Below are 12,827 nucleotides of genomic sequence, written 5' to 3'. Positions count from 1 at the left end.
AGATAAATAAATACTCCATTTTGCAATGATGCACAAGGTGGTGTCGGAGTCCCTCCCTCTGATCTCAGATGACTGCAGCGGTAGTCAGCAGCAGCTCTCTCTCTCTCTCTGACCGACAGCAGCAGAAGCATGGCGGCGGTGGAGACACGGGAGTGCGAGACGGAAGGCTGCTGCAGCGAAGCTAAGCTCCAGTGTCCCACCTGCATCAAACTCGGAATTCAAGGCTCATACTTTTGCTCTCAGGTGAAGCTCTGACACTTTGATTTAAGAAACAAGCGAAGCTCTCGGGTTTTGTAGCGCATGTCACGCTGCCGGCCTAGAGGACTGAGCTCAGCATTAGCTAGCTAGCTGTCTTACACCACAAACAGGCACTTTATCCCTTGCTTTGAGCTTTGACGTTTGCATTAAAGTTTTGTGCATGGTGATTTTCAGGATGACATATTTGTCTGAGATTGTTAAACCTAACACGGAATGAAAATGTACATTTGCGAGCTGTTTCTCTGCTCAGCGTGCTTTAAATGACTTCAGCTCAACGTGGCCCGCTTGCTGCCCAGTTGCTAAATCAATTCACCAACCCTTTAGTTATTGCATTTCTAATCTCTAAAGTCTTTTGACAACATAATCTGTGCAAAGGGTGTGTAGATTTAACCCCGACACTCTTAATTCTCGTGTGATTTGCTGGACACTCCTTGCCTAGGCTATGATTCAAATCCTAGTGAGCTGCTACATGGCCATGATGGTCAAAAATGCTGTCTAGGTTGATTTTTTTTTTTTTTTGAGGCAAACCTAAGAGTGCCCATCAAAGTGAGCTGTCTATTTAAACAGCATTTTGGACTTAATATGTTTGTTTTAAGGCATGTGCTCAAAAATGCTGTATAGGTGGACCGCTCATTACATTTTGAGTCATATCTTTTGACTCTAGCACCTGTTGGAGGGCAGATCTGCTATCTTGCTTATGGTGTTGAGAGGCTGATATTATGACAGGGTGTTGCCAAGCCCAATATATCTGATTTGACATTTCCACTGATTCCATCTGATTCAAACATGCATCTCTGCAGTGCTATAATTCACCCTTATGTCATTCTAAGACTGTATGTACACACTTGTTTGTTATTTCTTAATGCACTCAGTTGGGTTCAATGTTGTTTGGACTCCATTTTTCAGAATATCCTCTTTCATGTTCCACTGAATAAAGAAAGTGATACCACTTTGGAACAACGTGAGGATGAGTAAGAGATGACAGAATTCATTTAATTTTTGTAATGCTCTCCCTCCCTGTAATAAAATGGAGAAGTGCAGAGCTTTGTCATGTATTATATAGGATTTTTTCATCCGCTTTTCTTTCTAATTGTGCTAAAGTACATGATTCAACTTGCCTGTAACCATAGTAGCTGTACGCAATGTAACAGTGCAGTTTTTGACATGCTTCATGTTTTGTTCTATTGATTTGATTAAAGACCTTGAAATTACTTGATGAGCACAGTTTACTGTGTTGATGTACTTCATATTCAAACATATGAAAAGCCTTTGCATTAAAACAAGAGGACTATGATTTATTTATTGCAAGTATAATTTTTGGACCAAAACTCATCACTCATCGTAATGTTTTATCTGTTTCTTGGGAGAGAATGTTAAATTTTAAATGCTATAATATATGCTACCATTCAGAAATTTGGGGGTAGTAAGATTTTTTTTTTTTTTTTTAATTGTCTCTTATGCTCACCAAGGCTGCATTTAATTAATCAAAAATATAGTAATATTGCAAAATATTACCATTTAAATGAATTTTCATTTATTATAGTTGTATGAAAATGTAACACATTCTTATAGTAATGATCCTCATTGTCACACTCCTTCAGAAATCATTCTAATATGCAGAATTGGCGCTCAAACATTTCTTACCGATGTTGGAAACAATTGTAATGCTTAATATTTTTGTGGAAACTGTGATACATTTTTTTTTTGTTCAGGATAGAACATTCAAAAGAGCAGCATTTTATTATTTATTTTTTTTTTTTTTTTTGAAACATTTACTTTCGGTCAATTTAATGCATCTTCTGCTAGCTATATATATATAGGGTTATCAAAATTAAACAAAATTAACCCTAATTTTGTTCACTAGTAAATAAATGCATCAAAGCGAACAGAAATTTCATTTGTGAAGGTCTTTAATAAGTGAAATAACTTCTGTTCTTGTATGTTTTCAGGAATGTTTCAAAGGCAGCTGGGCCACCCACAAACTGCTCCACAAAAAAGCAAGTATGTGTGTTTTATTCACTCTGACTGTTGAGTGATGTTCAGTTCTGCATTTGTATGCTCTATACAAATCATGTCTTGCAAAATGCCATCATTAATATCTGACATTTTAATTGTAGAGGAGGACAAAGTAAAAGATGAGGGGAAGAACTGTGTGGAGAAAGAAATCAACACAGACCCATGGCCTGGGTACAGATACACTGGTAAACTGCGACCCCACTATCCACTGGTAAGGACGCACAGACAGCATCAAAATTACAGCACCCACACATACATTACTATAGAACAGAACAAAAACAATTTTTCTTGTTTTCAGACTCCCATGCGGCTTGTTCCTAGCAACATCCAGAGACCAGACTATGCAGATCATCCTTTGGGTAAGATTGCAAAACCCTTCACACATAAATTGGACCTCATTTAGTAAATTATGCTCCACAATACTCAAATTGACTTCTCTCACCTGGACTAGCTTTCTTGCCCCAAGCCCTTTATCTGAGTCATTGCACTACTCTGACAGGCTGCTCTGTTTGAGTACGCCTGTATGAAGTTTAAACTTTTAACCTTTGCAATGGGGCACTGATATACAAGCTTTTAAACTAATTGTCTCCATTCTCATCAGCTGAAGTGTTTGATTTTTAAAGTATTTGCTGCAATATTGCATCTCTGCTGACCACATTAAACCACTGTTTATTGTATATACACATCTAGATGTGCCGGAATAACCTCTTTTTACTGGAAACTCTGTGTTTTTTGTTTGGTATTTCATTGGTGTATCATTATGATATATTGAGTCTAATGAACTCAGAGTCGTATATTTGTGATTAGGAAAGGAGACAGTGAGCCCAAATGCAGTTATATTGTGAAATTTGTTGTTATTGACTTGTTTTTTTTTTTTTTTTAAAGTGTTTTCTATTCTAATGTTTTGTATTTCCAAATAATTTAAAATGTAATTTATTCCTGTGATGGCGGATGAAAATTCAGCTTTGCCATCGCCCCACTCTTCAGTGTCACATGATCCTTAAGAAATCTTTCTAATATGCTGGTTTGTTGCTCAAGAAATATTTCTTCTTTTTATCATTTGTGAATACCGATGTATGTTTTTCAGGATTCTTTGTTGAACAAAGTTAAAAAGAACAGCATTTATTTAAGATAATCTTTTGTAACATGAATTGTTACTTATGATCAATTTAACTTTTGAACGGTAGCGTATAATGGTAGGGGTGTGACGAGACACGAGATTGAGTTCATGAAGACGAGATGAGATTTTTACACCGTATTTTAAAAAAATCCTCAATGAAGAAATACATGACTAGAAAAATAATCTGCAGGTGCATTTGAAAAGTTTTAACTAATTATCTTGTAATGAATGTCAATTCAGTTCTATTTTCCAAGTATGAATTATCATATGCAGTAAAAGACAACAATACTCAAGCACTGTAAAAGGTTTTGCCACAAACTCAACTGACTCTCCTGTATGAATTCATATGAAAGACCTTATAACTGTACATGATTTATAAGCTTCTACAACTTTTGACCTCCTAACTGAACTCCTTTCCACAAATTGATCATAGAAATTAAAACCGTATAAATAAAAATGTCTTAAAGGGTTAGTTCACCCAAAAATGAAAATAGTCATTTATTACTCACCTTCATGCCGTTCCACACCCGTAAGACCTCCGTTCATCTTCGGAACACAAATTAAGATATTTTTGTTGAAATTGATGGCTCAGTGAAGCCTCCATAGCCAGCAATGACATTTCCTCTCTCAAGATCCATTAATGTACTAAAAACATATTTAAATCAGTTCATGTGAGTACAGTGGTTCAATATTAATATTATAAAGCGACGAGAATATTTTTGGTGCGCCAAAAAAACAAAATAACGACTTATATAGTGATATCCGATTTCAAAACACTGCTTCATGAAGCTTCGGAGCGTTATGAATCAGCGGTTTGGAGCACCAGAGTCACGTGATTTCAGCAGTTTGACACGCGATCCGAATCATGATGCGATTCCTGCTGACCTATGTACAGTGCTGCAGTTTGTATTAGATGAGCTGGATGGGATTGAAGTGACCGTTATCCAACTGAATTAAATGGTTTTTATTTCTATAAAATGCAAAATCGTCACATTTTTAATCTCGCGATATCTCATGGCACGAGATCTCGTCACACCTCTAATAAATTGCGAGGGTTTTTAAAAAAAAAGATAGATCATCACTAACCTTCTAGTTACTATGCTAGTGTCTGAGAACCGAAGTTAAAACATGAAGTTCTTAGAAAAGGTGTCGTTTTATTTATTTGCAGACCCCACTCTGATATTTTTTATTAAATGCAGTGAAACTCAGACGTGTCCTTCAAACAATGATAGACCGTACACGTCTTTAAGTACGAATTATGATCACACGCATTTTTTCTTCTAGTATAGATGCATCTCTCATGAATCACTGTGTATTGTGAATAAATGCTCATTTGTCCCTCATTAACGGATGCTGCAGAGTCTTCCCGTAAGTAACTATTATGGTGGTGATTAGTTGGTATTAGGCTCCTATAGTTACAGCCTCTCATTCCTCTGTTATTAGCTCATCCTTGAGTCTCCGGCCCCCAGCTTTCAAACAGTAGAATAGTGATGTATTGAAAACACCTGAATGTCTTCAAAAGCATCCCATGGTTAGGTCAGGAGTGTGTGCACATTTGCAAATGTACATTCAATAGCACTTCTTTGTGAGAGAGTGTGTGATGGTCCTGAAGTCACTCTATACACGTTACCATTTATTTCCGTGTGTGTGTTTGGGGGTGGGCTGCTGCAGTGTGTGTCTGAAGCTCTTCTTTTGCTCTCTGCAGCTGCAGAGGTTGGGTTGTTGGCAGGTATGAAGCCCCGCCGCTTCCCATGTGTGTCCAGCCAGTGCTGTCCTCTTGTTTTAATAGTATTACAGGGAGCGGTTTGCTCCGCAGTGGGTGTGTGAGTGTATTTTTGTGAGAGAAAGTGTCTGTTTAGTAGCATGGCTCTGTTTGTTTCTGCATGGCTGATATCGTTACTCAGCTGGGACTAGAGGTGGGCGATATGACCAGATGTATTGTTTTTGATGAGAATTCAATGAAAAATGGTACATCTAGCCTACTTGTTTGCGTTGCTTCCCTTGATACTTGTGTTAGTCACATCCTGCTCTCTCTTTTCGCATTATTACTACTTTAAGGGCTTTTCACGCTTGAACCTTGAGTCATTGTAAACCCTGGTAAAGGAATCCTGGGCTTTCATTCTTCACGTTTCACACTGTTCATAATTTTCCTGGGGTTAACAATTAATCCTGGGTATTCATTAGGGCTGCCCCTGACCAAAGATTTTTCTAGTCAACTAGTAGTAGTTCATTTAAAGGGTTAGTTCACCCAAAAAATTTTCAGTAATCAGTCGCCCTCATGTCATTCTAAACCCGTAAGACCTTGGTTCATCTTCGGAACAAAAATTAAGATATTTTTGATAAAATCCGATAGCTCTCTGACCTCCGATAGACTGAAGCATTATCACTTTCAAGGCCCAGAAAGGTAGTAAAGACATTGTTAAAACAGTCCATGTGACTATAGTGGTTCAACCTTAATGTTATGAAGCGACGAGAATACTGTTTGTGCGCAAAAAAACCAAACAAAAATAATGACTTTATTCAACAATTTCTTCTCTTCCCTGTCAGTCTCCTGAGCCGTTCACATTGCAAACACTTCCGGGTTTTACGTCAGCACTTTCGAATGATGTATTACTTTTATCTATATGACTAAAAATAATGGAGAATTTTAAAGGGTTAGTTTACCCAAAAATGAAAATTCTGTCATTTATTACTCACCCTCATGTCGTTCCAGACCCGTAAGACCTTCGTTAATCTTCGGAACGCAAATTGAGATATTTTTGTTGAAATCCGATGGCTTAGTGAGGCCTGCATAGGGAGCAATGACATTTCCTCTCTCAAGATCCATAAAGGTACTAAAAACATATTTAAATCAGTTCATGTGAGTACAGTGGTTCAATATTAATATTATAAAGCGACGAGAATATTTTTGGTGCGCCAAAAAAAACAAAATAACGACTTATTTAGTGATGGCTGATTTCAAAACACTGCTTCAGGAAGCTTCGGAGCGTTATGAATCAGCGTGTCGAATCAGCGGTTCGGAGCGCCAAAGTCACGTGATTTCAGCAGCTTGGCGGTTTGACACACGATCCGAATGATTCGACACGCTGATTCATAACGCTCCGAAGCTTCCTGAAGCAGCTTCCACACTCCACACAAACACTTGGATATGCGTTTAATAGTAGCGCACATTTATGTAGGTTAACGTTAAAGCGAGCAGCCATGTAAAGTTGCTACTATTTACATGTTTCAAATGATAAGTCATATTTGAGGTCGATGGATGATTGGTGACATACTGTAATTACCACAAGGAGCTGCCATTAACGATCTGTCCCTCGCGGACTGTCTGACTTTGCCTCAAGGTTTTTTTTTGTTTTTTTTCTGCGACTTAACTAATAACATTTTTGGTTGACTAAGCCTCTTTTAGTCGACTAATGATTAGTGGACTTTTCGGACTGAAAAGGTGAGAATGAAATGCTCTCTTCAATCCAGTTGATGCACTTTCCATCACCATTTGACATTATTCCCCTCAAATGCTGAAACATACTGTTTATACAACTATAGTGTTTTTGTGACTGTCCAAAACACATGAATATGAGGCATCCGATTAGTGGTAAGCCGGTTAATCGGGCCAATTTTTGGCATTTTTTTTTAATTAAAAAAATCTGATGATGAAAGCATTTTTGTGGCACACGTGACACTGCCTCTTGTGGCAAGCAGATTGCCATTCCACCGGCATAAAGGCCCAGATATACTTAATTTTCCACGTTCCGCTGCATCTTGCACACAGTTGAGCGTGCGAGCCTTTCAAAGTATACTCCTTTGGCCATGAGCACAGAAAGACGCGGCCAAACATATTGGCTAAAAAAAAAACGGCATCATATATCGTTTTTCAGAGAAAAACCCGTATCGGTTGACCTCTACATGTGATTGGCTGTCTGTTGCTAAGCATCTAGCCGTAACACCACATCATTTCATAATGTACACGCTTGGTACTGCAATGCTCAAGAGCAGGGTTTCATAAGCCCGGGCAAAACGCGGCGCTAACCCCGCTTCAAAACGTTTGTGAAATGTTCCTCTACCTGGGGTTAAAAGCAGTTCTTAGAACGACAATAACCTGAGATTAAGCGCAGTGTGAAAAGCCCTATAGAGTTTCTTCGTCTCTATACAAACAGAATAAAAAATCTCTATCTCTACCGCCACACGATATAGTCATACCGCCCAGCCCCAGCAGGAACTGTCTGTGATTGCATCATTGCCAAACTGTCATGTCCTAGACCTCACTGGATCAGCAACCATATGTGTGTGTGTGTGTGTGTGTGTGTGTGTGTGTGCGTGTGCGTGTGTGTTTGTCTTTAAGAAGTGGTTATGTTGTCTTCATTAGCTCACTGGAGACTGTGCTGTTGAGATTCTGTTGTGGTGAAGGTCAGTAGGCAGAGCTAGTCAATATATTTGAGTGATAGTAAGATGCTTTTGTGGGTAGATGGGTATCAGTGTATTTTACTGCTCACCAATTCACAAATTCATCACGTCTTGCAGGGATGTCAGAATCAGAGCAGACCATGAAAGGGACGTCTCAGATTAAGATCCTCAACGCTGAAGAGATTGAGGGCATGAGAGTTGTCTGCAAGGTAAATCAACATCATAACTGCACAAATGATAACTTTGCATGCAGAATAATAACTGTGAAATGTAACAGTTGAAGTTTTGGGTGGTGTTGTGAGAGTCAGGCATAAAGTACAAATAATAGCAGCCAAATAATAGAGAACAGGCATCCATATAGTTAATGAACTAGATTTAGTTTTTTGTTATACTTGAATGAATAGAATTACATTGTTTATGTGTGTGTAACATTATCCAGAATACAATTTGAGAAATTTGGTCCTAGATTAGAAATTTTTATTCTGTGAGTGGCGTCCCATAAGCTGACGAATGTGTGATTCGTCATGCGTTTCAAATCAGTTGCCTGTTTTGTAATGCAATTAATCAGTTTTAGTAAATCAGCTTGAAGCTTACTGAAATAAAAACAGGAATACTGATAGAACAAAAACAAATGTCTTAGATTTAATTAGGATGCATGGAGTGAAAAGTTTTTCTGCCTCTATTTAATCTCTAATTGCTCTGCTGCTGTTCGTTCTGCCTCCGATTTCTTATTTAATTAGTAATTTAAAGGGATAGTTCACCCAAAAATTAAAATTCTGTCATCATTTACTCACCCTCAAGTTGTTCTAAACCTGTATGAGTTTCTTTCTTCTGTCGAACACAAAAGAAGATATTTTTAAGGGTGTTAGTATCCAAATAGTTTCTGGTTCCCATTGACTTCCATAGTATTTTTTTTCATACTATGGAAGTCAGTTGGGACCAGCAGCTGTTTGGTTACCCACGTTCTTCAAAATACTTTCTTTTGTGTTGAACAGAACAAAGAAACTCATACAGGTTTAGAACAACTTGAGGGTGAGTAAATGACAACAGCATTTTTTATTTTTAGGTGAACCATCTCTTTAAGTGTAGGAGAACTCCAGAGAAACACTTGGTCCCACAAGATAAATTCACACATTTTATGCAAATCAGCTGAAAAATCGGCTAGTGTCAGTCTATCAAGTCTATCATGAGCAGAAGCACAAAGAAGAGGTTTGGATTGCTGACTATAAAGACTGTGTTTGTTTCCTCCTTCAGCTGGCTCGAGAAGTACTTGACATTGCTGCCATGATGGTGAAACCTGGAGTGACAACGGAGGAGATCGACCATGCGGTGCATTTGGTAGTACTTCACAATCTTTTCTCTCTTTCTATCTCTTTTAATATTACAAAGTAGCAAGTTTAAATACAGGTTATCTAAGGGAAATGTGAAATTGCTGATGCATTCATGTGGAAAATTGTCTCTTTTACTAGCTCTAAAGCAGTGGTTCTTAACCTTTTTGACTCCAAGACCCCTCTTTGTCCAAGACAAGGCCCTCCTATCTAAGCTGATATGTACGCCTGGTGCTTTTGTTGTAATAAAAATGAATAAACTCAAAAATATGATATCAATGTTGTATATCTTTGTTTTAGTGTTTTTTTTAGCATTAACTATATTTAGTATAATATAACTATAATTAGAGTTATAAATAAATAAATAAATATATATATATATATATATAGTTATAAATAAATTATAAATATAAATAAATGTAAATAAGACGTTTTGGGGTCCCCCTGAAAGTTCGCCGGGGCCCCCTAGTCTCTGACTGAGAACCACTGCTCTAAATTTCATGGTTCGTGCTAGTTTCCTTCTAGAAAAAAAGTGCATAATTTTGACGATTATTTGACAGTATGCTTAATGAATGCATGAATGCAAACTCTACATTTGTTATGGTTTGAGTAGTACAGCCTGTATGTCCATCTTGAGTGCTGATGCTAATGTGGTTTCTCCATGTTTACTGGTTAAGGCATGTACAGCAAGGAACTGCTACCCCTCACCTCTGAACTACTACAACTTTCCCAAGTCTTGCTGCACCTCGGTCAATGAAGTCATCTGTCATGGGATACCTGACCGCCGTCTCCTTCAAGAGGGGGATATACTGAACAGTATGTATCAGCATGCATGTGCACACATAGTATGTGCATGTATCTTACTTGCAAGATTTCACGGGAGATCGTATTTTTGCCTTCAAGAATGCTGTTTTTTAAATTATATTTCAGTTAGTCCAGATGTCAGCTACACATTTACTAGGCATTAGAGATCTGTGTGACTTTTTTTTTTTTTTTTTTTTTCTTTCCTCCACATTTTCACCTTTCTGTGAATGCATTGGCAGTGTCCAGACTGATGTTTTTTTCCTACTGCTTACTTTAAGTCCCTTTAAGTACTTTAAGTTTGAATTAGTGCCAATTTGGGGGCGGCATTGCTTGAATGGTGGGTTCATTATTATTATTATTATTATTATTATTATTATTAATGAAAAACACAACTAATCCTTTGCAGGTTCCCTATTAGCACTGGGTTTGAATCCAAAATATTGCCAAATAGGCGCTTTTACATTTCGCTTTAGTTTGAGACCAAATTATCCGACATTGTCTTGTCAGTCAGCTCCTCACTCTCGTAATAAATGAAATCTGTCTCCTGCTGCTGATCTGTGCTGCGACTCTCGTTCGGTTCACGCTGCATTGAGCAGATGCCTTAAGTTTTTAATTGTAGTGTCTGTTTTCTAACTGAACTAAATGATTTTTATTACTATAAAAAATCTAAACGACAGTGGGGGGTGGTTCAGCAGTGGGCAAGTGCGGCTCAACACCGGTAATACCGCCAACACCGACTATCGCAGCAAGCCTAATAACCACTAACTTCTTTTTTGCAGGCTGCATGCTTTGTTTTTGAACACCTTAATATAAATATAACACGCTACAGTTCTGAGAACTGCTTCTGTTTACATTCAATGGCAATTTTACACTAAACAGACCTTATACTGAAGGCAATATCCTGTCAGAATCTGCAGCCTCTTTTTGGCTTTTTTTTTTTTTTTTTTGCACAGATGATGAAAATGTGGAAAATGGATTCCTCTATCAATTTGAGCACTACAATCATAGTCGTAGCTGAATGCGTAATCAAATAATTTTGTGTCAGTTTGTGTATTTTTCTACAGAGTTCATGCGGAAAAATATTCAGACTTAAGTTGAATTGCACTTCATGTTACATGCTCACTCGGCCAATCATATATTATTTTTTTCCCTACAGTCGATATAACGGTTTACCACAATGGTTACCATGGAGATCTGAATGAAACCTTTTTTGTGGGTGAAGTAGATGAGGGAGCCAAGAAATTGGTTCAGACCACTTATGAATGTCTTATGCAAGCCATCGACTCTGGTAAGGATGAAACTACATGCAAACAAGCACTAAGCAATTCAGACCACATGTTTTGTGAATTTGATATTGTATTCGGACTAGGTGATGTTGTGTACAGGATGTTTGTCTGATGTGATATACACTAATGACCTTTAGAGGGCACACTTGCACTGCGGGATGTCTGTGTTGTGATCTGAGGTGGTTTGTTGCTGTCTTGTGTCTAGTAAAGCCTGGTATCCGGTATCGTGAGCTGGGGAACATCATCCAGAAACATGCGCAGGCAAATGGTTTCTCTGTGGTACGGAGCTACTGTGGTCACGGCATTCACAAACTGTTCCACACGGCACCAAACGTACCGCACTATGCCAGTGAGTAACATCTCGTCAAGTTGACGCAGTCTGAATGATACAAGCGTTGCACCCTGTGATGTAATCAAACCTGCATTACAATTACGAACACTCACAAAGCTTCTATGTATTTCTACAGAGAATAAAGCAGTTGGAGTGATGAAGCCTGGACATGTGTTTACTATTGAGCCCATGATCTGCGAAGGTAAAAAAAAATAAATAAAAAATTTTTAAAAGTAAGGCTGTTAAAACGTGCAATTAATGAAATATGCTGAACATTGTTCTTTTCTTTAATTTGGTTGGCTAATTTACACTATTGTTCAAAAGTTTTGTGGTCAGTAAGGTTTTTTTGTAACACATTAATATTTTTATTTAGCAAAGATGCATTAAATTGATCAAAAATGACTTATGTTATAAAAGATTTCCATTTTAAATGCTGTTCTTTTGAGCTCCTCACAAAAACCTGAAAAAAACAAAAATAATAAGCAGCACAACTATTTTCAACATTGATAATAATAATGTTTCTTGAGCACCAAATCAGCATATTAGAATGATTTCTGAAGGATCATGTGACACAGTGGTTGCTGAAAATTCAGCTTTGTCATCACCGGAATGAATTACATTATAAAATATATTAAAATAGTTATTTTAAATTAAAATATTTCACAATATTACTGTTTTAATGCATTTTGTTCAAATAAATGCAGCCTTGGTGAGCACAAGGGACTTGGTAGATTATATGGTAGATTATAACATAACTCTTTCATTTTGCATACGTATAATATTCTTGTGTATCATGAAAGCAAATTGCTGAACCCGACGACCGAACAAGTTTTCTTTTCTTCAACATAATATTAACTATAAAAATAATGAGACTAAATTAGGGCTGCACAATAAACACGATTATTTTGCTAAAAATTATAATCACGATAATTCTATCAAAAAGGGTAATAATGGCCATTTTGCATGTTCTTTACCAACCTACACTTCAAAGAACGATGCTCTTTGATATATATATATATAAAAAAAAAAAACTGTCCCTGGCTAGGGACATTCTAAAATGCTTAATGTACTAGGACAGTGATATTAACAGACCAAACTCAGTAAAAATACTAATAAACCATACTAGCCTATGTACAGAAAAGCAGTTGAGCCCAGAATTTGAACGCAACGTGTTTAATTTCACGTTAAGCGTTTTCCTCCCATAGAAAACGCTTAACGTGGCTTAATGTACTAAGACAGTGATATTAAAAGACCGAACTCCATAAACATCATACTAATAAACC

At 37.3% G+C, this 12,827-nt stretch overlaps 1 protein-coding gene across 2 annotated transcripts in view; it reads left to right on the top strand.

Moving 5' to 3' along the window:
- Positions 1 to 57: 57 nt before the first annotated feature.
- metap1 (methionyl aminopeptidase 1) overlaps positions 58 to 12,827 on the top strand; it is a 14,964-nt gene continuing 2,194 nt past the window's right edge. The window contains exons 1-11 of one of the 2 annotated variants that reach the window (XM_051918212.1): positions 58 to 243; positions 2,208 to 2,259; positions 2,376 to 2,485; positions 2,573 to 2,633; positions 5,100 to 5,123; positions 7,913 to 8,004; positions 9,050 to 9,133; positions 9,801 to 9,939; positions 11,084 to 11,215; positions 11,419 to 11,562; positions 11,681 to 11,746. In XM_051918212.1, coding sequence (XP_051774172.1) covers positions 130 to 243; positions 2,208 to 2,259; positions 2,376 to 2,485; positions 2,573 to 2,633; positions 5,100 to 5,123; positions 7,913 to 8,004; positions 9,050 to 9,133; positions 9,801 to 9,939; positions 11,084 to 11,215; positions 11,419 to 11,562; positions 11,681 to 11,746 — 1,018 coding nt within the window. In that variant the 5' untranslated portion in view covers positions 58 to 129. The remainder of the gene's footprint in view (positions 244 to 2,207; positions 2,260 to 2,375; positions 2,486 to 2,572; positions 2,634 to 5,099; positions 5,124 to 7,912; positions 8,005 to 9,049; positions 9,134 to 9,800; positions 9,940 to 11,083; positions 11,216 to 11,418; positions 11,563 to 11,680; positions 11,747 to 12,827) is intronic. The other variant, XM_051918213.1, reaches the window with a different exon arrangement.

Source organism: Ctenopharyngodon idella, chromosome 13 (genome assembly GCF_019924925.1).
Source record: "Ctenopharyngodon idella isolate HZGC_01 chromosome 13, HZGC01, whole genome shotgun sequence".
Taxonomy (NCBI): Eukaryota; Metazoa; Chordata; class Actinopteri; order Cypriniformes; family Xenocyprididae; genus Ctenopharyngodon; species Ctenopharyngodon idella.
Note: the sequence above shows the minus strand (reverse complement) of the source record. Positions and strands in the feature narration are given on the sequence as shown.